The 14,300-nt window shown below is 42.4% G+C and overlaps 1 protein-coding gene across 1 annotated transcript in view; it reads left to right on the top strand.

Annotated features, from left to right (window-relative positions):
• Positions 1-555: 555 nt before the first annotated feature.
• macrod2 (mono-ADP ribosylhydrolase 2) overlaps positions 556-14,300 on the top strand; it is a gene marked incomplete at its 3' end in the record, with an annotated part of 1,170,384 nt that continues 1,156,639 nt past the window's right edge. The window contains exons 1-3 of the mRNA XM_041889532.1: positions 556-790; positions 2,607-2,714; positions 7,383-7,481. Of these exons, the coding sequence (XP_041745466.1) occupies positions 754-790; positions 2,607-2,714; positions 7,383-7,481 (244 nt within the window). The remainder of the gene's footprint in view (positions 791-2,606; positions 2,715-7,382; positions 7,482-14,300) is intronic.

The raw sequence follows: 14,300 nt of genomic DNA, 5'->3' as shown, positions 1-14,300 counted from the left end.
ATACATCAAACTCATGGTTTCCATGTGTTTGATGTCATTCCATTTGCTCCGTTCCAGCCATTATTATGAGCCGTCCTCTCCTCAGCAGCCTCCACTGCTGTGGATGTATTAGATAATTACATTTGGGGCATTTATATATGCACTGTACAGCCTTACCTATGAAGTTTTCGCCCATGAAATGGGGTATCTGCCTTCTCCGTGACACCCAAAGATTACAATTCCAAATGAAGTAAGAGAGGAGTTGGTAAAGCTGTACAGTGCATATATGTCCCCATTGCAGTTGTGCAGTCTATTTATTTTTAAGTTATATAACAACATTCCAACCTTGTTTAGCGTTATCTATTCCAAATATGGCATTATTCCACTATTTGGATCCGTTTGGATCAGTTTCAATGGGGGACTTTATTTTGATGGCGAACAGCAAATTCCGCTATTGTGGCCAATCACTCTGACTGCCACATCAGGCGCTCCTATCGCACATCTACTTCCTTGTCTCCGACAGCCAATCGCTTGGCCGTGATTCCAACAACACGTATTTTACGGTGCTCATCACGCTAGGTTGCATCAAGCCTGCATTACTGAGGTCCATAGAAATCTTGACAGTTTCACAGGTGAGAGAGACGTCGTGGGTTAAGCTGCTAGCTCCAGGATTGTTTTACTTTCTCTTTCAGTTCCCCGGTCCTACCATACGCTTCGAGTCTGGGGTTGCCACAGTCAAAAAACACGAACTCCAAGTCCAATCACCACGGCACCATGAGCAAAAAGAAAAAGGACTGGAAGACAGAGAAAGGTAAGAATACTTATTTTTGGGTTGGGGACCACTACAATGAATCTGTACCATCATCTCTCTCCATGTCTCCCATGCCTTTACAGCTGACTGTCTGCCATAGGCGATCTATCTGACAGTCCAGGATATCTGTGAGCACCGGCTGTTAATTAGAAGGCACTTATTATAGGGCTGGCTACATGCACCAGCATCCGGACATATGCGAGCCCGCGAAGCCTACAGATGTTGCGTTAAGCAGGATGCGCCGGTGCCTCTGCCTGGTACCGAACCATACTAGCCAAACGCACCATTACCACACCGCTGCTGTCATAACAGTAACCCACGTTTAGCTTACACACATATATATACACACGGTGCGTTGGTGGACTTGAACAAGGCAATATAGCTGCTACTCGAGGCTTGTCCACTAGGCCGTCTATTTCTGCAAGTTCACCTGTTAGAATGAATGACAATGGCTCCCAAGAGAGAGCACGACTTATAGATGAATAGGTAGGTAGGTAGGTAGCTAAGTCTATCATGGCATGAAGGGGCTATTGTAAACAGTTAGCCTATGTGTAATATGAGCCCAATGTGTGGCCTATAATACTATTTTCTTATTATGAATAACACATATTATGCTACATAGATATAGAGAGGTAATAATAACTGTTATAGTTACAATGTTGTCAGGATTTTATCATTGGCTTAAGTGTGTTTTATTTGTCTATTTTCTTCTAACATTCTAAACACTTTCCTCAGCTCAGGTAGATTAACATATCACAGTGTATATATTTATTATCCTAATGTGAACCAGACAAGACGTAGCCCACACACAGCCCACTGCCCAGTAGGCTATTACAAAACCATCGTCATCTCTAAGAATTCTGTACCATTATAAAGTGTTAGGCCTAGTCACACCATTATAAAGTGTTAGGCCTAGTCAAAGATGCTCTCATTGTAGCTTACAATATGCTACTATAAGGCATTTTACGTTTACATTTGAGTCAATTAGCAAATGCTCTTATCCAGAGCGACTGACAGGAGCATTTAGGGTTAAGTGCCTTGCTCAAGGGCACATCGACAGATTTTTCACATAGTCGGCTCAGGGATTCGAATCCACAACCTTTTGTTACTGGCCAAGTGCTCTTAACCGGCGGGGTGGTGGGGGAATAGGAAGGAGGGAGTGGCTTATTTAGTGACTGTAAGATTCTTAGCTCAGCTTCACCTGAAAATCATGTCACTTATTTCAAGTCTTACTTGAAAACTTTTACAAACACAACTTCCTGCATTAAATGAACGAATTAACCATATTTTTTTTTAAATCACTGGCAAGTAGTATACTGCCATAAATACAGGAAAATACATGAAGTGCTGGCAACATGTAACAATGCATCAGACAAAAATACCATTTGCCCAGCAGCAATCTGGCTCACCTCACCTCATCTCGCCTCAATCGCTAAACTTTTCTCTCTGGTGCTGCAACAATATTCTGAGCCTGGATGTCCAGACTGGCTCTGTCCTACTATGATATTCTTAGCTCAGCTTCACCTGTCTTGTTTAATAATTTTTTGAAAATGGACTATTTTGTCTGTTCCACACTCACTCATTTGTTTGCATGACGAAAACATTATTTGTTTGGATTATTATGTTCTAAAATGGAGTAGTTTGTTCTAAAATAGAGTAGTTTGTTCTAAAATGGAGTAGTTTGTTCTAAAATGAACTATTATGTTCTAAAATGGACTAAAATGTTCTACAATTGAGTAGTTTGTTCTAAAACGGAGTAGTTTGTTCTACAATTTAGTAATTTGTTCTGAAATGGTCTATCTATTCTTCCCTTCAGGCAGAGTGTTGAATATGTCATCGGAGGAGAGGCGTAAGGAGTACCGTCGGTCTGAATACGTACCTCTGGACCAAATCAACACCTGGAAACAGTCTCAGAGCACAGAAGGTGAGAGATACACACAGAGGCCTTGTTCGAATTCTTCAGAAATCCTTCCTTCCTTCCTTCCTTTCTTGAAGTAATCACAGGTCTGAATTGGTAGAGTATTGGTGAAAGTGATAGGGTAGTTACCTTACACCTATCCAATCACTAAAAAGTATGTGCTTACCTCAAGGAAACAAGGAAGGAAGGAAGGATGCATTTCTAAAGTATTAGAACAAGTCCAGAGAGATCCCCCCAGAGCCTGAGCCTACTGATGTGGAGACTGCTAATAATCAGACTAAGCAATGAATCTGAACAATGAACAAGCTAGTTCACTTGAAGAGACATTCAAAGGGAACAACTTCCCAATTTCAATCTTCAACTCTAGCCTGACATAACAGCTTAATAACACTGTCATAAGATTGACATAACCCTTCATGGCCACCATGGGGAGGGTAGATCAGCTTTAATATTGCAGATAGACTGTTGCTTCCATCAGTGTAATTGTCTGCATAATTTCCAACCCCCCATATATTTTGTGAAAATACTGTATATATACAAAAGATATACACTACCAGTCAAAAATTTGGACACACCTTCTCATTCAAGGGTTTTTCTTTATTTGTACACATTTCTTTACATTGTAGAATAATAGCGACGTCATCAAAACTATGAAATAACACATATGGAATCATGTAGTGACCAAAAAAGTGTTAAACAAATCAAAATATATTTGAGATTTTACATTCTTCAAATAGCCACCCTTTGCCTTGATGACAGCTTTGCACACTCTTGGCATTCTCTCAACCAGCTTCATGAGGCAGTCACCTGGAATGCATTTCAATTAACAGGTGTGCCTTCTTAAAAGTTAATTTGTGGAATTTCTTTCCTTCTTAATGCGTTTGAACCAATCAGTTGTGTTGTGACAAGGTAGGGGGGGGTATACAGAAGATAGCCCTATTTGGTAAAAGACCAAGTCTATATTATGGCAAGAACAGCTCAAAAAAAGCAAAGAGAAACAACAGTCCATCATTACAGTCCATCATAGAAATGAAGGTCAGTCAATACGGAACATTTCAAGAACTTTGACCCCAGTGCACAACTGAGCAAGAGGACAAATACATTAGAGTGTTTCTTCAAGTGCAGTCGCAAAAACCATCAAGCGCTATGATGAAACTGGCTCTCATGAGGACCGCCACAGGAAAGGAAGACCCAGAGTTACCTCTGTTGCAGAGGATTAAGTTCATTAGAGTTACCAGCCTCAGAAATTGCAGCCCAAATAAATGCTTCACAGAGTTCAAGTAACAGACACATCTCAACATCAACTGTTCATAGGAGACTGTGTGAATCAGGCCTTCATGGTCGAATTGCTGCAAAGAAACCACTACTAAAGAACACCAATAAGAAAAAGAGACTTGCTTGGGTCAAGAAACACAAGCAATGGACATTAGACCGGTGGAAAGCTGTCCTTTGGTCTGATGAGTCCAAATTTGAGATTTTTTGTTCCAACCGCTGTGTCTTTGTGAAACGCAGAGTAGGTGAACAGATTATCTCCGCATGGAGGAGGAGGTGTTATGGTGTGGGGGTGCTTTGCTGGTGACACTGTCTGTGATTTATTTAGTATTCAAGGCACACTTAACCAGCATGGCTACCACAGCATTCTGCAGCGATACGCCATCTCATCTGGTTTGGGCTCAGTGGGACTATCATTTGTTTTTCAACAGGACAATGACCCAACACACCTCCAGGCTGTGTAAGGGCTATTTGACCAAGAAGGAGAGTGATGGAGTGCTGCATCAGATGACCTGGCCTCCACAATCACTCGATCTCAACACAATTGAGATGGTTTGGGATGAGTCGGACGGCAGAGTGAAGGAAAAGCATATGTGCTCAGCATATGTGGGAACTCATTCAAGACTGTTGGAAAAGGATTCCAGATGAAGCTGGTTGAGAGAATGCGAAGAGTGTGCAAAGCTGTCATCAAGGCAAAGGGTGGCTATTTGATGAATCTCAAATATAAAATATATTTTGATTTGTTTAACACTTTATTTTGGTTACTACATGATTCCATATGTGTTATTTAATAGTTTTGATGTCTTCACTTTTATTCTACAATGTAGAAAATAGTAAAAATAAAGAAAAACCCTTGAATGAGTAGGTGTGTCCAAACCTTTGACTGGTACTGTATATATTTTTAAAAATATATTCTCCTTTGTTATTTTCCCCTAACCCTACCACCCCTCCCCTAATTGGAGTAAACTAATGGACAACAACATGTAGGCTTCTACTTCCAGTTTATACATGCTATATACATTTTACAGACAAAGTATATTTTACATTAGTTATCTTTTGTTTGTTTTTAGTCCCATCCTTCAGCTACCCTCAACCCTGGTGAGGTTTAATTCATGGGAAAATACATCTGCCCTTCAAGGGAAGAGACAAGGACAGAGGAATCAATCCAAGCCTGTAATCTTTTCAGTTTGCCCATCTCGCTTATAAAGTTAGCTTTGTCTTGGAAGAAAAATATGTTATCGTAGAGTTGTCTATGCCTATGATGATTAAGGTTTTTATATCAGATTGTACAATTTAACTCTTGACTAGACTACACGTTGACACAGACATAGAAACATTTCAGACTAGTTTGGCCACATAATAATGGTAATAATAATATATTACATTTGTAAGGTGCTTTTCATTACAAGAATAATCTCAAAAGTGAATACAATAAAACATTTACTATAGTAAAATGAATGAATAAATACATGTAAACATCTAACCATATCATGAAAACAACAATCAAAGTCTAGGAGAAGGGTAGGCCAGCCAGTACCTGTATAGATACATGTTATGCACACACACACACACACACACACACACACACACACAACCTGCAGGCATGTGGTACTGACTGTATTGTAGGAATCAATGTTAATTACCCAGTCTCTATTAGGCCCATAAGGCCCTAGTCAAACGTAGTATATTGGCAGTAGTGTGCCATTTGGAACACAGTCCTGATGTGATTATCATAATCTGATGCCTGACACTGAATTTCCTTAGTTACTGGATGTCTGTGTTTGTTCGTGTGTGTGTGTGTGTGTGTGTGTGTGTGTGTGTGCCACCGTGGTATAAATGTAGAAATATTATTTTGAAGCTGTTTTATGGGGTTTTGTAGATTCAATCTGAAATGTCGGTGGGCATATTTATCAGAACCACAGGTGGCTTGTGGGACCTTAATTGGGGAGGCTCATAGTAATGGCTGGAATGAATGGAGTGGTATCAAACACATCACCCACATGGTTTCCATGTGTTTGATGCCATTCCATTCACTCTATTCCAGCCATTATTGTGAGCCATCCTCCCCTCACCAGCCTCCTGTGAGCAGAACACTTTCGTGAATGTGTCACTACAGTACACAAATGAATCTGTTTGTAGTTGGTAACTTTTTCTCATGCATTCAATACATACCCCTACCCCAGTTGTGTCTGTCTGTCTGTCTATATATATACGGTGCATTCGGAAAGTATTCAGACCCCTTGACTTTTTCCACATTTTGTTACTTTACAGCCTTATTCTAAAATGGATTAAATCGTTTTTTTCCCTCATCAAGCCACACACAATACCCCATAATGACGAAGAAAAACAGGTTTTTAGACATTTTAGCAAATTTATTAAAAATATAAAACTGAAATATTACATTTACGTAAGTATTCAGAACCTTTACTCAGTACTTTGTTGAAGCACCTTTCGCAGTGATTACAGCCTCGAGTCTTCTTGGGTATGACGCTACAAGCTTGGCACACCTGTATTTGGGGAGTTTCTCCTATTCTTCTCTGCAGATCCTCTCAAGCTCTGTCAGGTTGGATGGGGAGCGTCGCTGGACAGCTATTTTCAGGTTTCTCCTGAGATGTTAGATCGGGTTCAAGTCTGGGCTCTGGCTGGGCCACTCAAGGACATTCAGAGACTTGTCTCGAAGCCACTCCTGCATTGTCTTGTCTGTGTGCTTAGGGTCGTTGTCCTGTTGGAAGGTGAACCTTCGCCCCAGTCTGAGGTCCTGAGCGCTCTGGAGCAGGTTTTCATCAAGGATCTCTCTGTATTGTAGAATAAGGCTGTAACGTAACAAAATCTGGAAAAAGGGAAGGGGTCTGAATACTTTCTGAATGCACTGTATGTCTGTGTTTGTCTGAGTGTTTGTCTGTCTGGCTTGCTCGCAGGTTGTGTGTTTGTGTCTGTAAGTTTACTGTTATAAACCCTAAATAATGCACTAGTCTATAGGACAACAACGATATGGTACATCATTCCAGATGTACTGTATTCCACAAGGACAGTAAACAAGAGGAACTAAGCTAAAAAAATGTGAGTTATCTGTCTTTATTTCTGCTCCTGTCTTTAAGAGTACCTGTACGGTGTGGCTAATGAACCCACCCCTGCTCTTGTGTACCTGTACGGTGTGGCTAATGAACACACCCCTGCTCTTGTGTACCTGTACGGTGTGGCTAATGAACACACCCCTGCTCTTGTGTACCTGTACGGTGTGCCTAATGAACCCACCCCTGCTCTTGTGTACCTGTACGGTGTGCCTAATGAACCCACCCCTGCTCTTGTGTACCTGTATGGTGTGGCTAATGAACACACCCCTGCTCTTGTGTACCTGTACGGTGTGCCTAATGAACCCACCCCTGCTCTTGTTGTTTCTAGTGACTGAGGAAGAGGAGGGGAAGGACCTTCTGAGAGACAAAGTATCTCTCTACAAGGGTGACATCACCATCCTCGAGGTTGATGCCATAGTTAACGCAGGTACGGTGCTTTGTTATTAACTTACATTGGTTTGATGCAGGAGTTTGTCAAACTGTGGCTACATGCAATGCATTTTGTTGTGTTTGCACTGCTTTAATGCAGTTTGAACTGAAACAAGGGAAGCCATACCTATGGTGATCAGCTGTTTCACACTACAACCTCATGACATGCAAACAGTTCTTCTGTATTTGTTAATTCCAGTAAGGTGCTTTTTAAACTGAGTTACAATGGTTTAATGTAGGGAACTGTGAAACAAGCAAAGCCATGGATTTTCTATGTGTGTTATTTCTGGTAAGGTGCTTTTATAAATGAACTTTCAACAGTTCAGAGGGTGTAAATCAGCAAAAGCTGTGGTTTTTCATAATCTATGGAAAGTTGTTTCACTCTACAAGTTTACAACATGCAGGCAGTGTGCTTTTTATGTGTTTGCTGCCCTCTAGTGTTGGCGGGTGTAAAGTGCTGACTTGCTGGATTGACTGGTGGATTGGTGGTCATAGAAACAAACACACTACATATGGTGAATCATTGACTTTGAGCAGTTCTGCAGTAATTCATTGTGGGTTGAGAGAAAGCATCATTTCTATTTCAGGATTTGTTTGCTAAGACTTTCCTTGAGGGCCACACTTTTTGTGGGCCTTTGTGGGATACCAAATCAAATCAAATCAAATTGTATTTGCCACACGCGCCGAATACAACAGGTGTAGACATTACAGTGAAATGCTTACTTACAAGCCCTTAACCAACAATGCATTTTTTAAAGAAATGTTTTTTAAAAAGTGTTAAGTAAAAAAATAAACAACAGTAGGGAGACTATATACAAGGGGGTACCAGTACAGAGTCAATGTGCGGGGGCACCGGCTAGTTGAGGTAATTGAGGTAATATGTACATGTGGGTAGAGTTAAAGTGACTATGCATAAATAATAGACAGAGTAGCAGCAGCGTAAAAGAGGGGGGTGGGGGGGCAGTGCAAATAGTCCGGGTAGTCTTTGACAATTTTGAGGGCCTTCCTCTGACACAGCCTGGTATAGAGGTCCTGGATGGCAGGAAGCTTGGCCCCAGTGATGTACTGGGCCGTACGCACTACCCTCTGTAGTGCCTTGCGGTCGGAGGCCGAGCAGTTGCCATACCAGGCGATGATGCAACCAGTCAGGATGCTCTCGATGGTGCAGCTGTATAACTTTTTGAGGATCTGAGGACCCATGCCAAATCTTTTCAGTCTCCTGAGGGGGAATAGGCTTTGTCGTGCCCTCTTCACAACTATCTTGGTGTGCTTGGACCATGATAGTTCGTTGGTGATGTGCACACCAAGGAACTTGAAGCTCTCAACCTGTTCCACTACAGCCCTGTCGATGATACAGTGTATGATGTGAGTATGTTTTTAATGTAGAGGTTAGAGAAATGAGGTTACTAGTAGTCTGGTAATGAACAGCCCATTATCTGTAGAAGCACGGTAATTGTGTGTGTGTGTGTGTGTGTGTTCTCTTCCTGGTATTTTATTCTGACAGGTGGCTGGAGAGATTAGCAGAACAGTAGTTCACTTCCTTTTCTATTGTTATTCACACCAACCTATGGCAGAGCGCCTGTGTTACTCACCATCTACTTACTGTATGGCAGAGCGCCTGTGTTACTCACCATCTACTTACTGTATGGCAGAGCGCCTGTGTTACTCACCATCTACTTAGTGTATGGCAGAGCGCCTGTGTTACTCACCATCTACTTACTGTATGGCAGAGCGCCTGTGTTACTCACCATCTACTTACTGTATGGCAGAGCGCCTGTGTTACTCACCATCTACTTACTGTATGGCAGAGCGCCTGTGTTACTCACCATCTACTTACTGTATGGCAGAGCGCCTGTGTTACTCACCATCTATTTACTGTATGGCAGAGCGCCTGTGTTACTCACCATCTACTTACTGTATGGCAGAGCGCCTGTGTTACTCACCATCTACTTACTGTATGGCAGAGCGCCTGTGTTACTCACCATCTACTTACTGTATGGCAGAGCGCCTGTGTTACTCACTATCTACTTACTGTATGGCAGAGCGCCTGTGTTACTCACCATCTACTTACTGTATGGCAGAGAGCCAGAACATTATAAAACATTGTGCTAAATAGCAGAATAGGAACCCATGCATTTCTGGATGATAGAATTGTGTTCAAATTATTGTTTGTTGTGATGATGGTTGGTCCATCCCTTATAATGGAGCAATTTGATAGTGAACCCACAGTTACCGGCAGCTCGTAACCTCACACTGCGATCATGTCAAGCAAACATTGTTTCAGAAATAAATGTAGCCTTGTCCAGCGGTTTTCCCCCAGTGTTTTTCCACAGTGTTGTTTAATTGGCTACCTTTACTAATTTCCAGCGAAGGCCAAAATACGAAACAGCTGTGTTTCAATACCACACTCTTTTACCCTCTCCCTCGGCTGTATATTTTAGTCCATTCTTAATTTCAACAGTTCAGTGCATTGATATTACGTTTGAATAACCATTGGGGGCATCAAAGAGGTTTAGTGGTCATTTTAAATGTGAAGAAGATATGTCTCTATGGAACTAAAGTGGCAGTGCTTAAAGATTATTTTATTACTGTAGAGAGAGATCGATAGATTCGATCTCAATGGTTATTACTGTCTCCTGTGTTACCAGCCTTTTTTAAATGCACATTAACATCTTGGTACATAACCTCTATTTGAGCCAGCAGCATCTGTACTCACATTCACAAGACGCAAATAACACAGAACATTAGCATAGGGGATGTGTCGGTTTGCCTGTGTCTTTTATGTATAAATGCATACGGCCAGATGGAACATACGGAGCATTTGCATAAGGAATATGTTTATTGTTCTATATCAGCCGTAGAAAGCAGAAACGGAATGTGCTTACACTGTAAGTGTTGCATCTAAAATATGTAGCCCTTTCCTGCAGTCAAATTATCAAATCGCCCTCTAGTGGCCTCATGGGTGGAATGTTATTAATATTTGTCATAATTTCATAATTAATCAACTTTATTTCAAAAATACCCACCGAAAATCCAGTGAATCTATGTCAAACGATTTTGTTATATTTCAGTCTTCTGTGATGTATGTAAAGTGTAATATTGGGATGCAAACACAAAATGTAATACATTTCAAATCTATATCTGACATGGTACAGGTCTCTTCTTTTTGTAAGCCCATAACCATGTGTATGAGGTGTATACTTTTGTTTCGAAGTAGATTTGTTTAAGACTACCAAGAAACACTCTGTGTGACCCTGATTTAGCCCACTGCAGTAAAAGGTTTTAACCAGTCTGAACTCATACAAGTCTCTCTTGAGACTAACCTGTATAAACAAAGGCTGAAACATTATTTGGAATACAAACATGCATTTAACCTGTCTGACTTTCTGACTTTTCTACTTTCATTAACAATTAAATACTTCAGCAGGACATTTCATGTCTGTGTGACATAGTGCTGTGTGTGTGTATGCTCTGTGTGTATGCTCTGTGTGTATGCTCTGTGTGTATGCTCTGTGTGTATGCTCTGTGTGTATGCTCTGTGTGTATGCTCTGTGTGTGTGCTCTGTGTGTGTATGCTATGTGTGTGTGTATGCTCTGTGTGTGTGCTCTGTGTGTGTGCTCTGTGTGTATGCTCTGTGTGTATGCTCTGTGTGTATGCTCTGTCTGCACAGCAAACTCAATGGTGTACATTTAAATCTGACAGTGTAAAATGTACACTATTTTCAGTGAACACTGAACTGGTGTTAAAATAACACGTTTGAAAGTGTTAAAGATGTAACTCTGTTGCAGTGTTCCCCATTCAACTCTTAAAGTGTTCAAATGAACGTGATTGTGGTGTTTGCATAGCTCTACTGTAGAGTAATACACAACACCTACAGTGTAAAACATAACACTTGATTTAGAGTAAACTGGACTCACTTCGTTTTGTGCTGGCACTGTTACACTTTCTCAGTGTAAGAAATTAACACCTTTAAGTGTTACAGTAAATCATTTCTGGGGTGTTGTTTTAACACTGTATGGTTTAAATCCTTATTTGCATATTTCCCAGGGTTCCTTTTCTTTTAAAGTAAATTCTAGAGTCAACACCCATGACTGTATTTGTTAGCGACAGAGACATGGTTGTTGAAGTCTTGCAGTTTAAAGGCCTGTGACCTTCACCAAGTGAGTTCCTGTGCTAGTGCCAATTTAGCAACCGTTAAATCAATGTTTTGACCATGTCAGCTTACTATCTAGGGTTACACCAAGCAGTTTAGTCTCCTCAACTTGCTTAATTGCCACATTATTCATTTCAAAATGTAGATGAGGTTTCAGGTTTAGCTAATTATTTGTCTCAAATACAATGCTTTTAGACATTCAAATTAAACTCTATGACAATACATTACATATATCATAAGGCCGTGCTTATTGGCCTGGTTGATGGCCTAGTTTTACCCTAACACAGTGGTGTTAGGAAACTCCTGGTTTACAGGCCACATCAGGCCTGCAAGTCACATTATGCTGGCTTGCAAAGTGGTGTAATTCCTATTTGAATCCAGCCAGCGTTAGGATATCCAACAGTTGGAATTTTTATTCATCCACAACCTGCATTCAGAATGACTGTCAGGGTTAGGAGACTTCATAAAAAACACTACCTAAACCATTTAAACCGGAACAACCATTTCAATAATGGGGGCAATAAATGTAACTAACTAATTTGATTATTTTAGAAAAATGTATGTTATTTATCTTTGTGTAGCATAAGATTAATCAATTAATCAATGTACATGCAAAAACACAGATATTAAAAACAGTCCTATAAAAAAATCAACCCACATAGCATGCTGGGAAATATGATAATGATAGGTGTGGTTTTGATGGGACTGTTTTGCTCTCCACAGTGTAAAACAATAACTCTGGTTATTAACACCAACACTGGGGTTATTTTACACCACTTAGTGTTAATCTCACTCGTACAGAGTGAATTTAACTCCTGAATCAACACTAGAAATGTTACTCTGAAAAATCAACACTGGCCAATTTGCTGTGTGTGTAACATAGTGCTGCTTTCCACAGCTCCTCCTCAGCTTTATCAGGACATCAGGGTGCTTTATATCTCCTATTAAAGTTTAATTATTAGGATCATTGAGTTTCTAATTCTTCCTTGATTATGTTTAGACAGAGGTTGGACAGCAGGTGCTCAAAATGTCAGCTGGGGTGGTGAGCTGTCGGGAGAGAGAGAGCAGGAGGGTTGTGTGTGTGGGTGGGTGTGTGTGTCTGTCTGTGGAGTTGGAGGGTGGACATTAATGGACTAGCTCTCTGTCTGATCAGGCAGATGGCACTATGTAACCTGCTGTTAAGAGTAGTGTCTACATGGAGGGGGGCAAATGTCTACCACCACCATACTGGATATCTGGGCACAGCCCCCAATCCTACCCTACCTCCCTGCCAGCTACAGTATGTCCTTGTTTTTCCTTTTTCCCCCCTTTCGCTTTCCCTCTTGTCGTCATTAATCAGGATCAGTTCACTTTTCGGTTCCCTCCCTCCCTCCCTCCCTCCCTCCCTCCCTCCCTCCCTCTAAGTTCCTGGACTTTCATTCCTAGCCCAGTCAGTGACATCTTGTTAAAGCTGTCTACAAACACTGAAGCCTCATCATCTTGTTAAAGCTGTCTACAAACACTGAGGCCTTGATTAAACTGAGATTAAACTGGCTGCTGCTTTAATGCTAGAGTCCAGGAATGATAGGCTCTTATAGCGTGTGTGTGTGTGTGTGTGAGTGTGTGTGGAGTCAAATAAGATCTGCTGCTTGCTGCTTGAGTAAAGTGAGATCCAGGAGTGGTAGTCTCTTATAGCAGCCGGACCCCCCCCATACAGGGACTGGTGGTAGTGTCTTATAGCAGCCGGACCCCCCCCATACAGGGACTGGTTGTAGTCTCCTATAGCAGCCGGACCCCCCCATACAGGGACTGGTGGTAGTGTCTTATAGCAGCCGGACCCCCCCATACAGGAACTGGTGGTAGTCTACTATAGCAGCCGGACCCCCCATACAGGGACTGGTGGTAGTCTCCTATAGCAGCCGGACCCCCGTACAGGGACTGGTGGTAGTCTCCTATAGCAGCCGGACACCCCCCCCATACAGGGACTGGTGGTAGTGTCTTATAGCAGCCGGACCCCCCCCATACAGGAACTGTTGGTAGTCTACTATAGCAGCCGGACCCCCCATACAGGGACTGGTGGTAGTGTCTTATGGCAGCCGGACCCCCCATACAGGGACTGGTGGTAGTGTCCTATAGCAGCCGGAACCCCGTACAGGAACTGGTGGTAGTCTCCTATAGCAGCCGGACCCCCGTACAGGGACTGGTGGTAGTCTCCTATAGCAGCCGGACCCCCCCCATACAGGGACTGGTGGTAGTGTCTTATAGCAGCCGGACCCCCCATACAGGAACTGGTGGTAGTCTACTATGGCAGCCGGACCCCCCCATACAGGGACTGGTGGTAGTGACTTATAGCAGCCAGACCCCGTACAGGGACTGGTGGTAGTGTCTTATAGCAGCCGGACCCCCCCATACAGGGACTGGTGGTAGTCTCCTATAGCAGCCGGACCCCCCGTACAGGGACTGGTGGTAGTCTCCTATAGCAGCCAGAACCCCGTACAGGGACTGGTGGTAGTGTCTTATAGCAGCCGGACCCCCCATACAGGGACTGGTGGTAGTCTCCTTTAGCAGCCGGACCCCCCCATACAGGGACTGGTGGTAGTGTCCTATAGCAGCCGGACCCCCCCATACAGGGACTGGTGGTAGTGTCTTATAGCAGCCGGACCCCCCCATACAGGGACTGGTGG

Source organism: Coregonus clupeaformis, chromosome 1 (assembly GCF_020615455.1).
Source record: "Coregonus clupeaformis isolate EN_2021a chromosome 1, ASM2061545v1, whole genome shotgun sequence".
NCBI classification, from domain to species: domain Eukaryota; kingdom Metazoa; phylum Chordata; class Actinopteri; order Salmoniformes; family Salmonidae; genus Coregonus; species Coregonus clupeaformis.
This window is presented reverse-complemented; position numbering and strand designations above follow the sequence as displayed.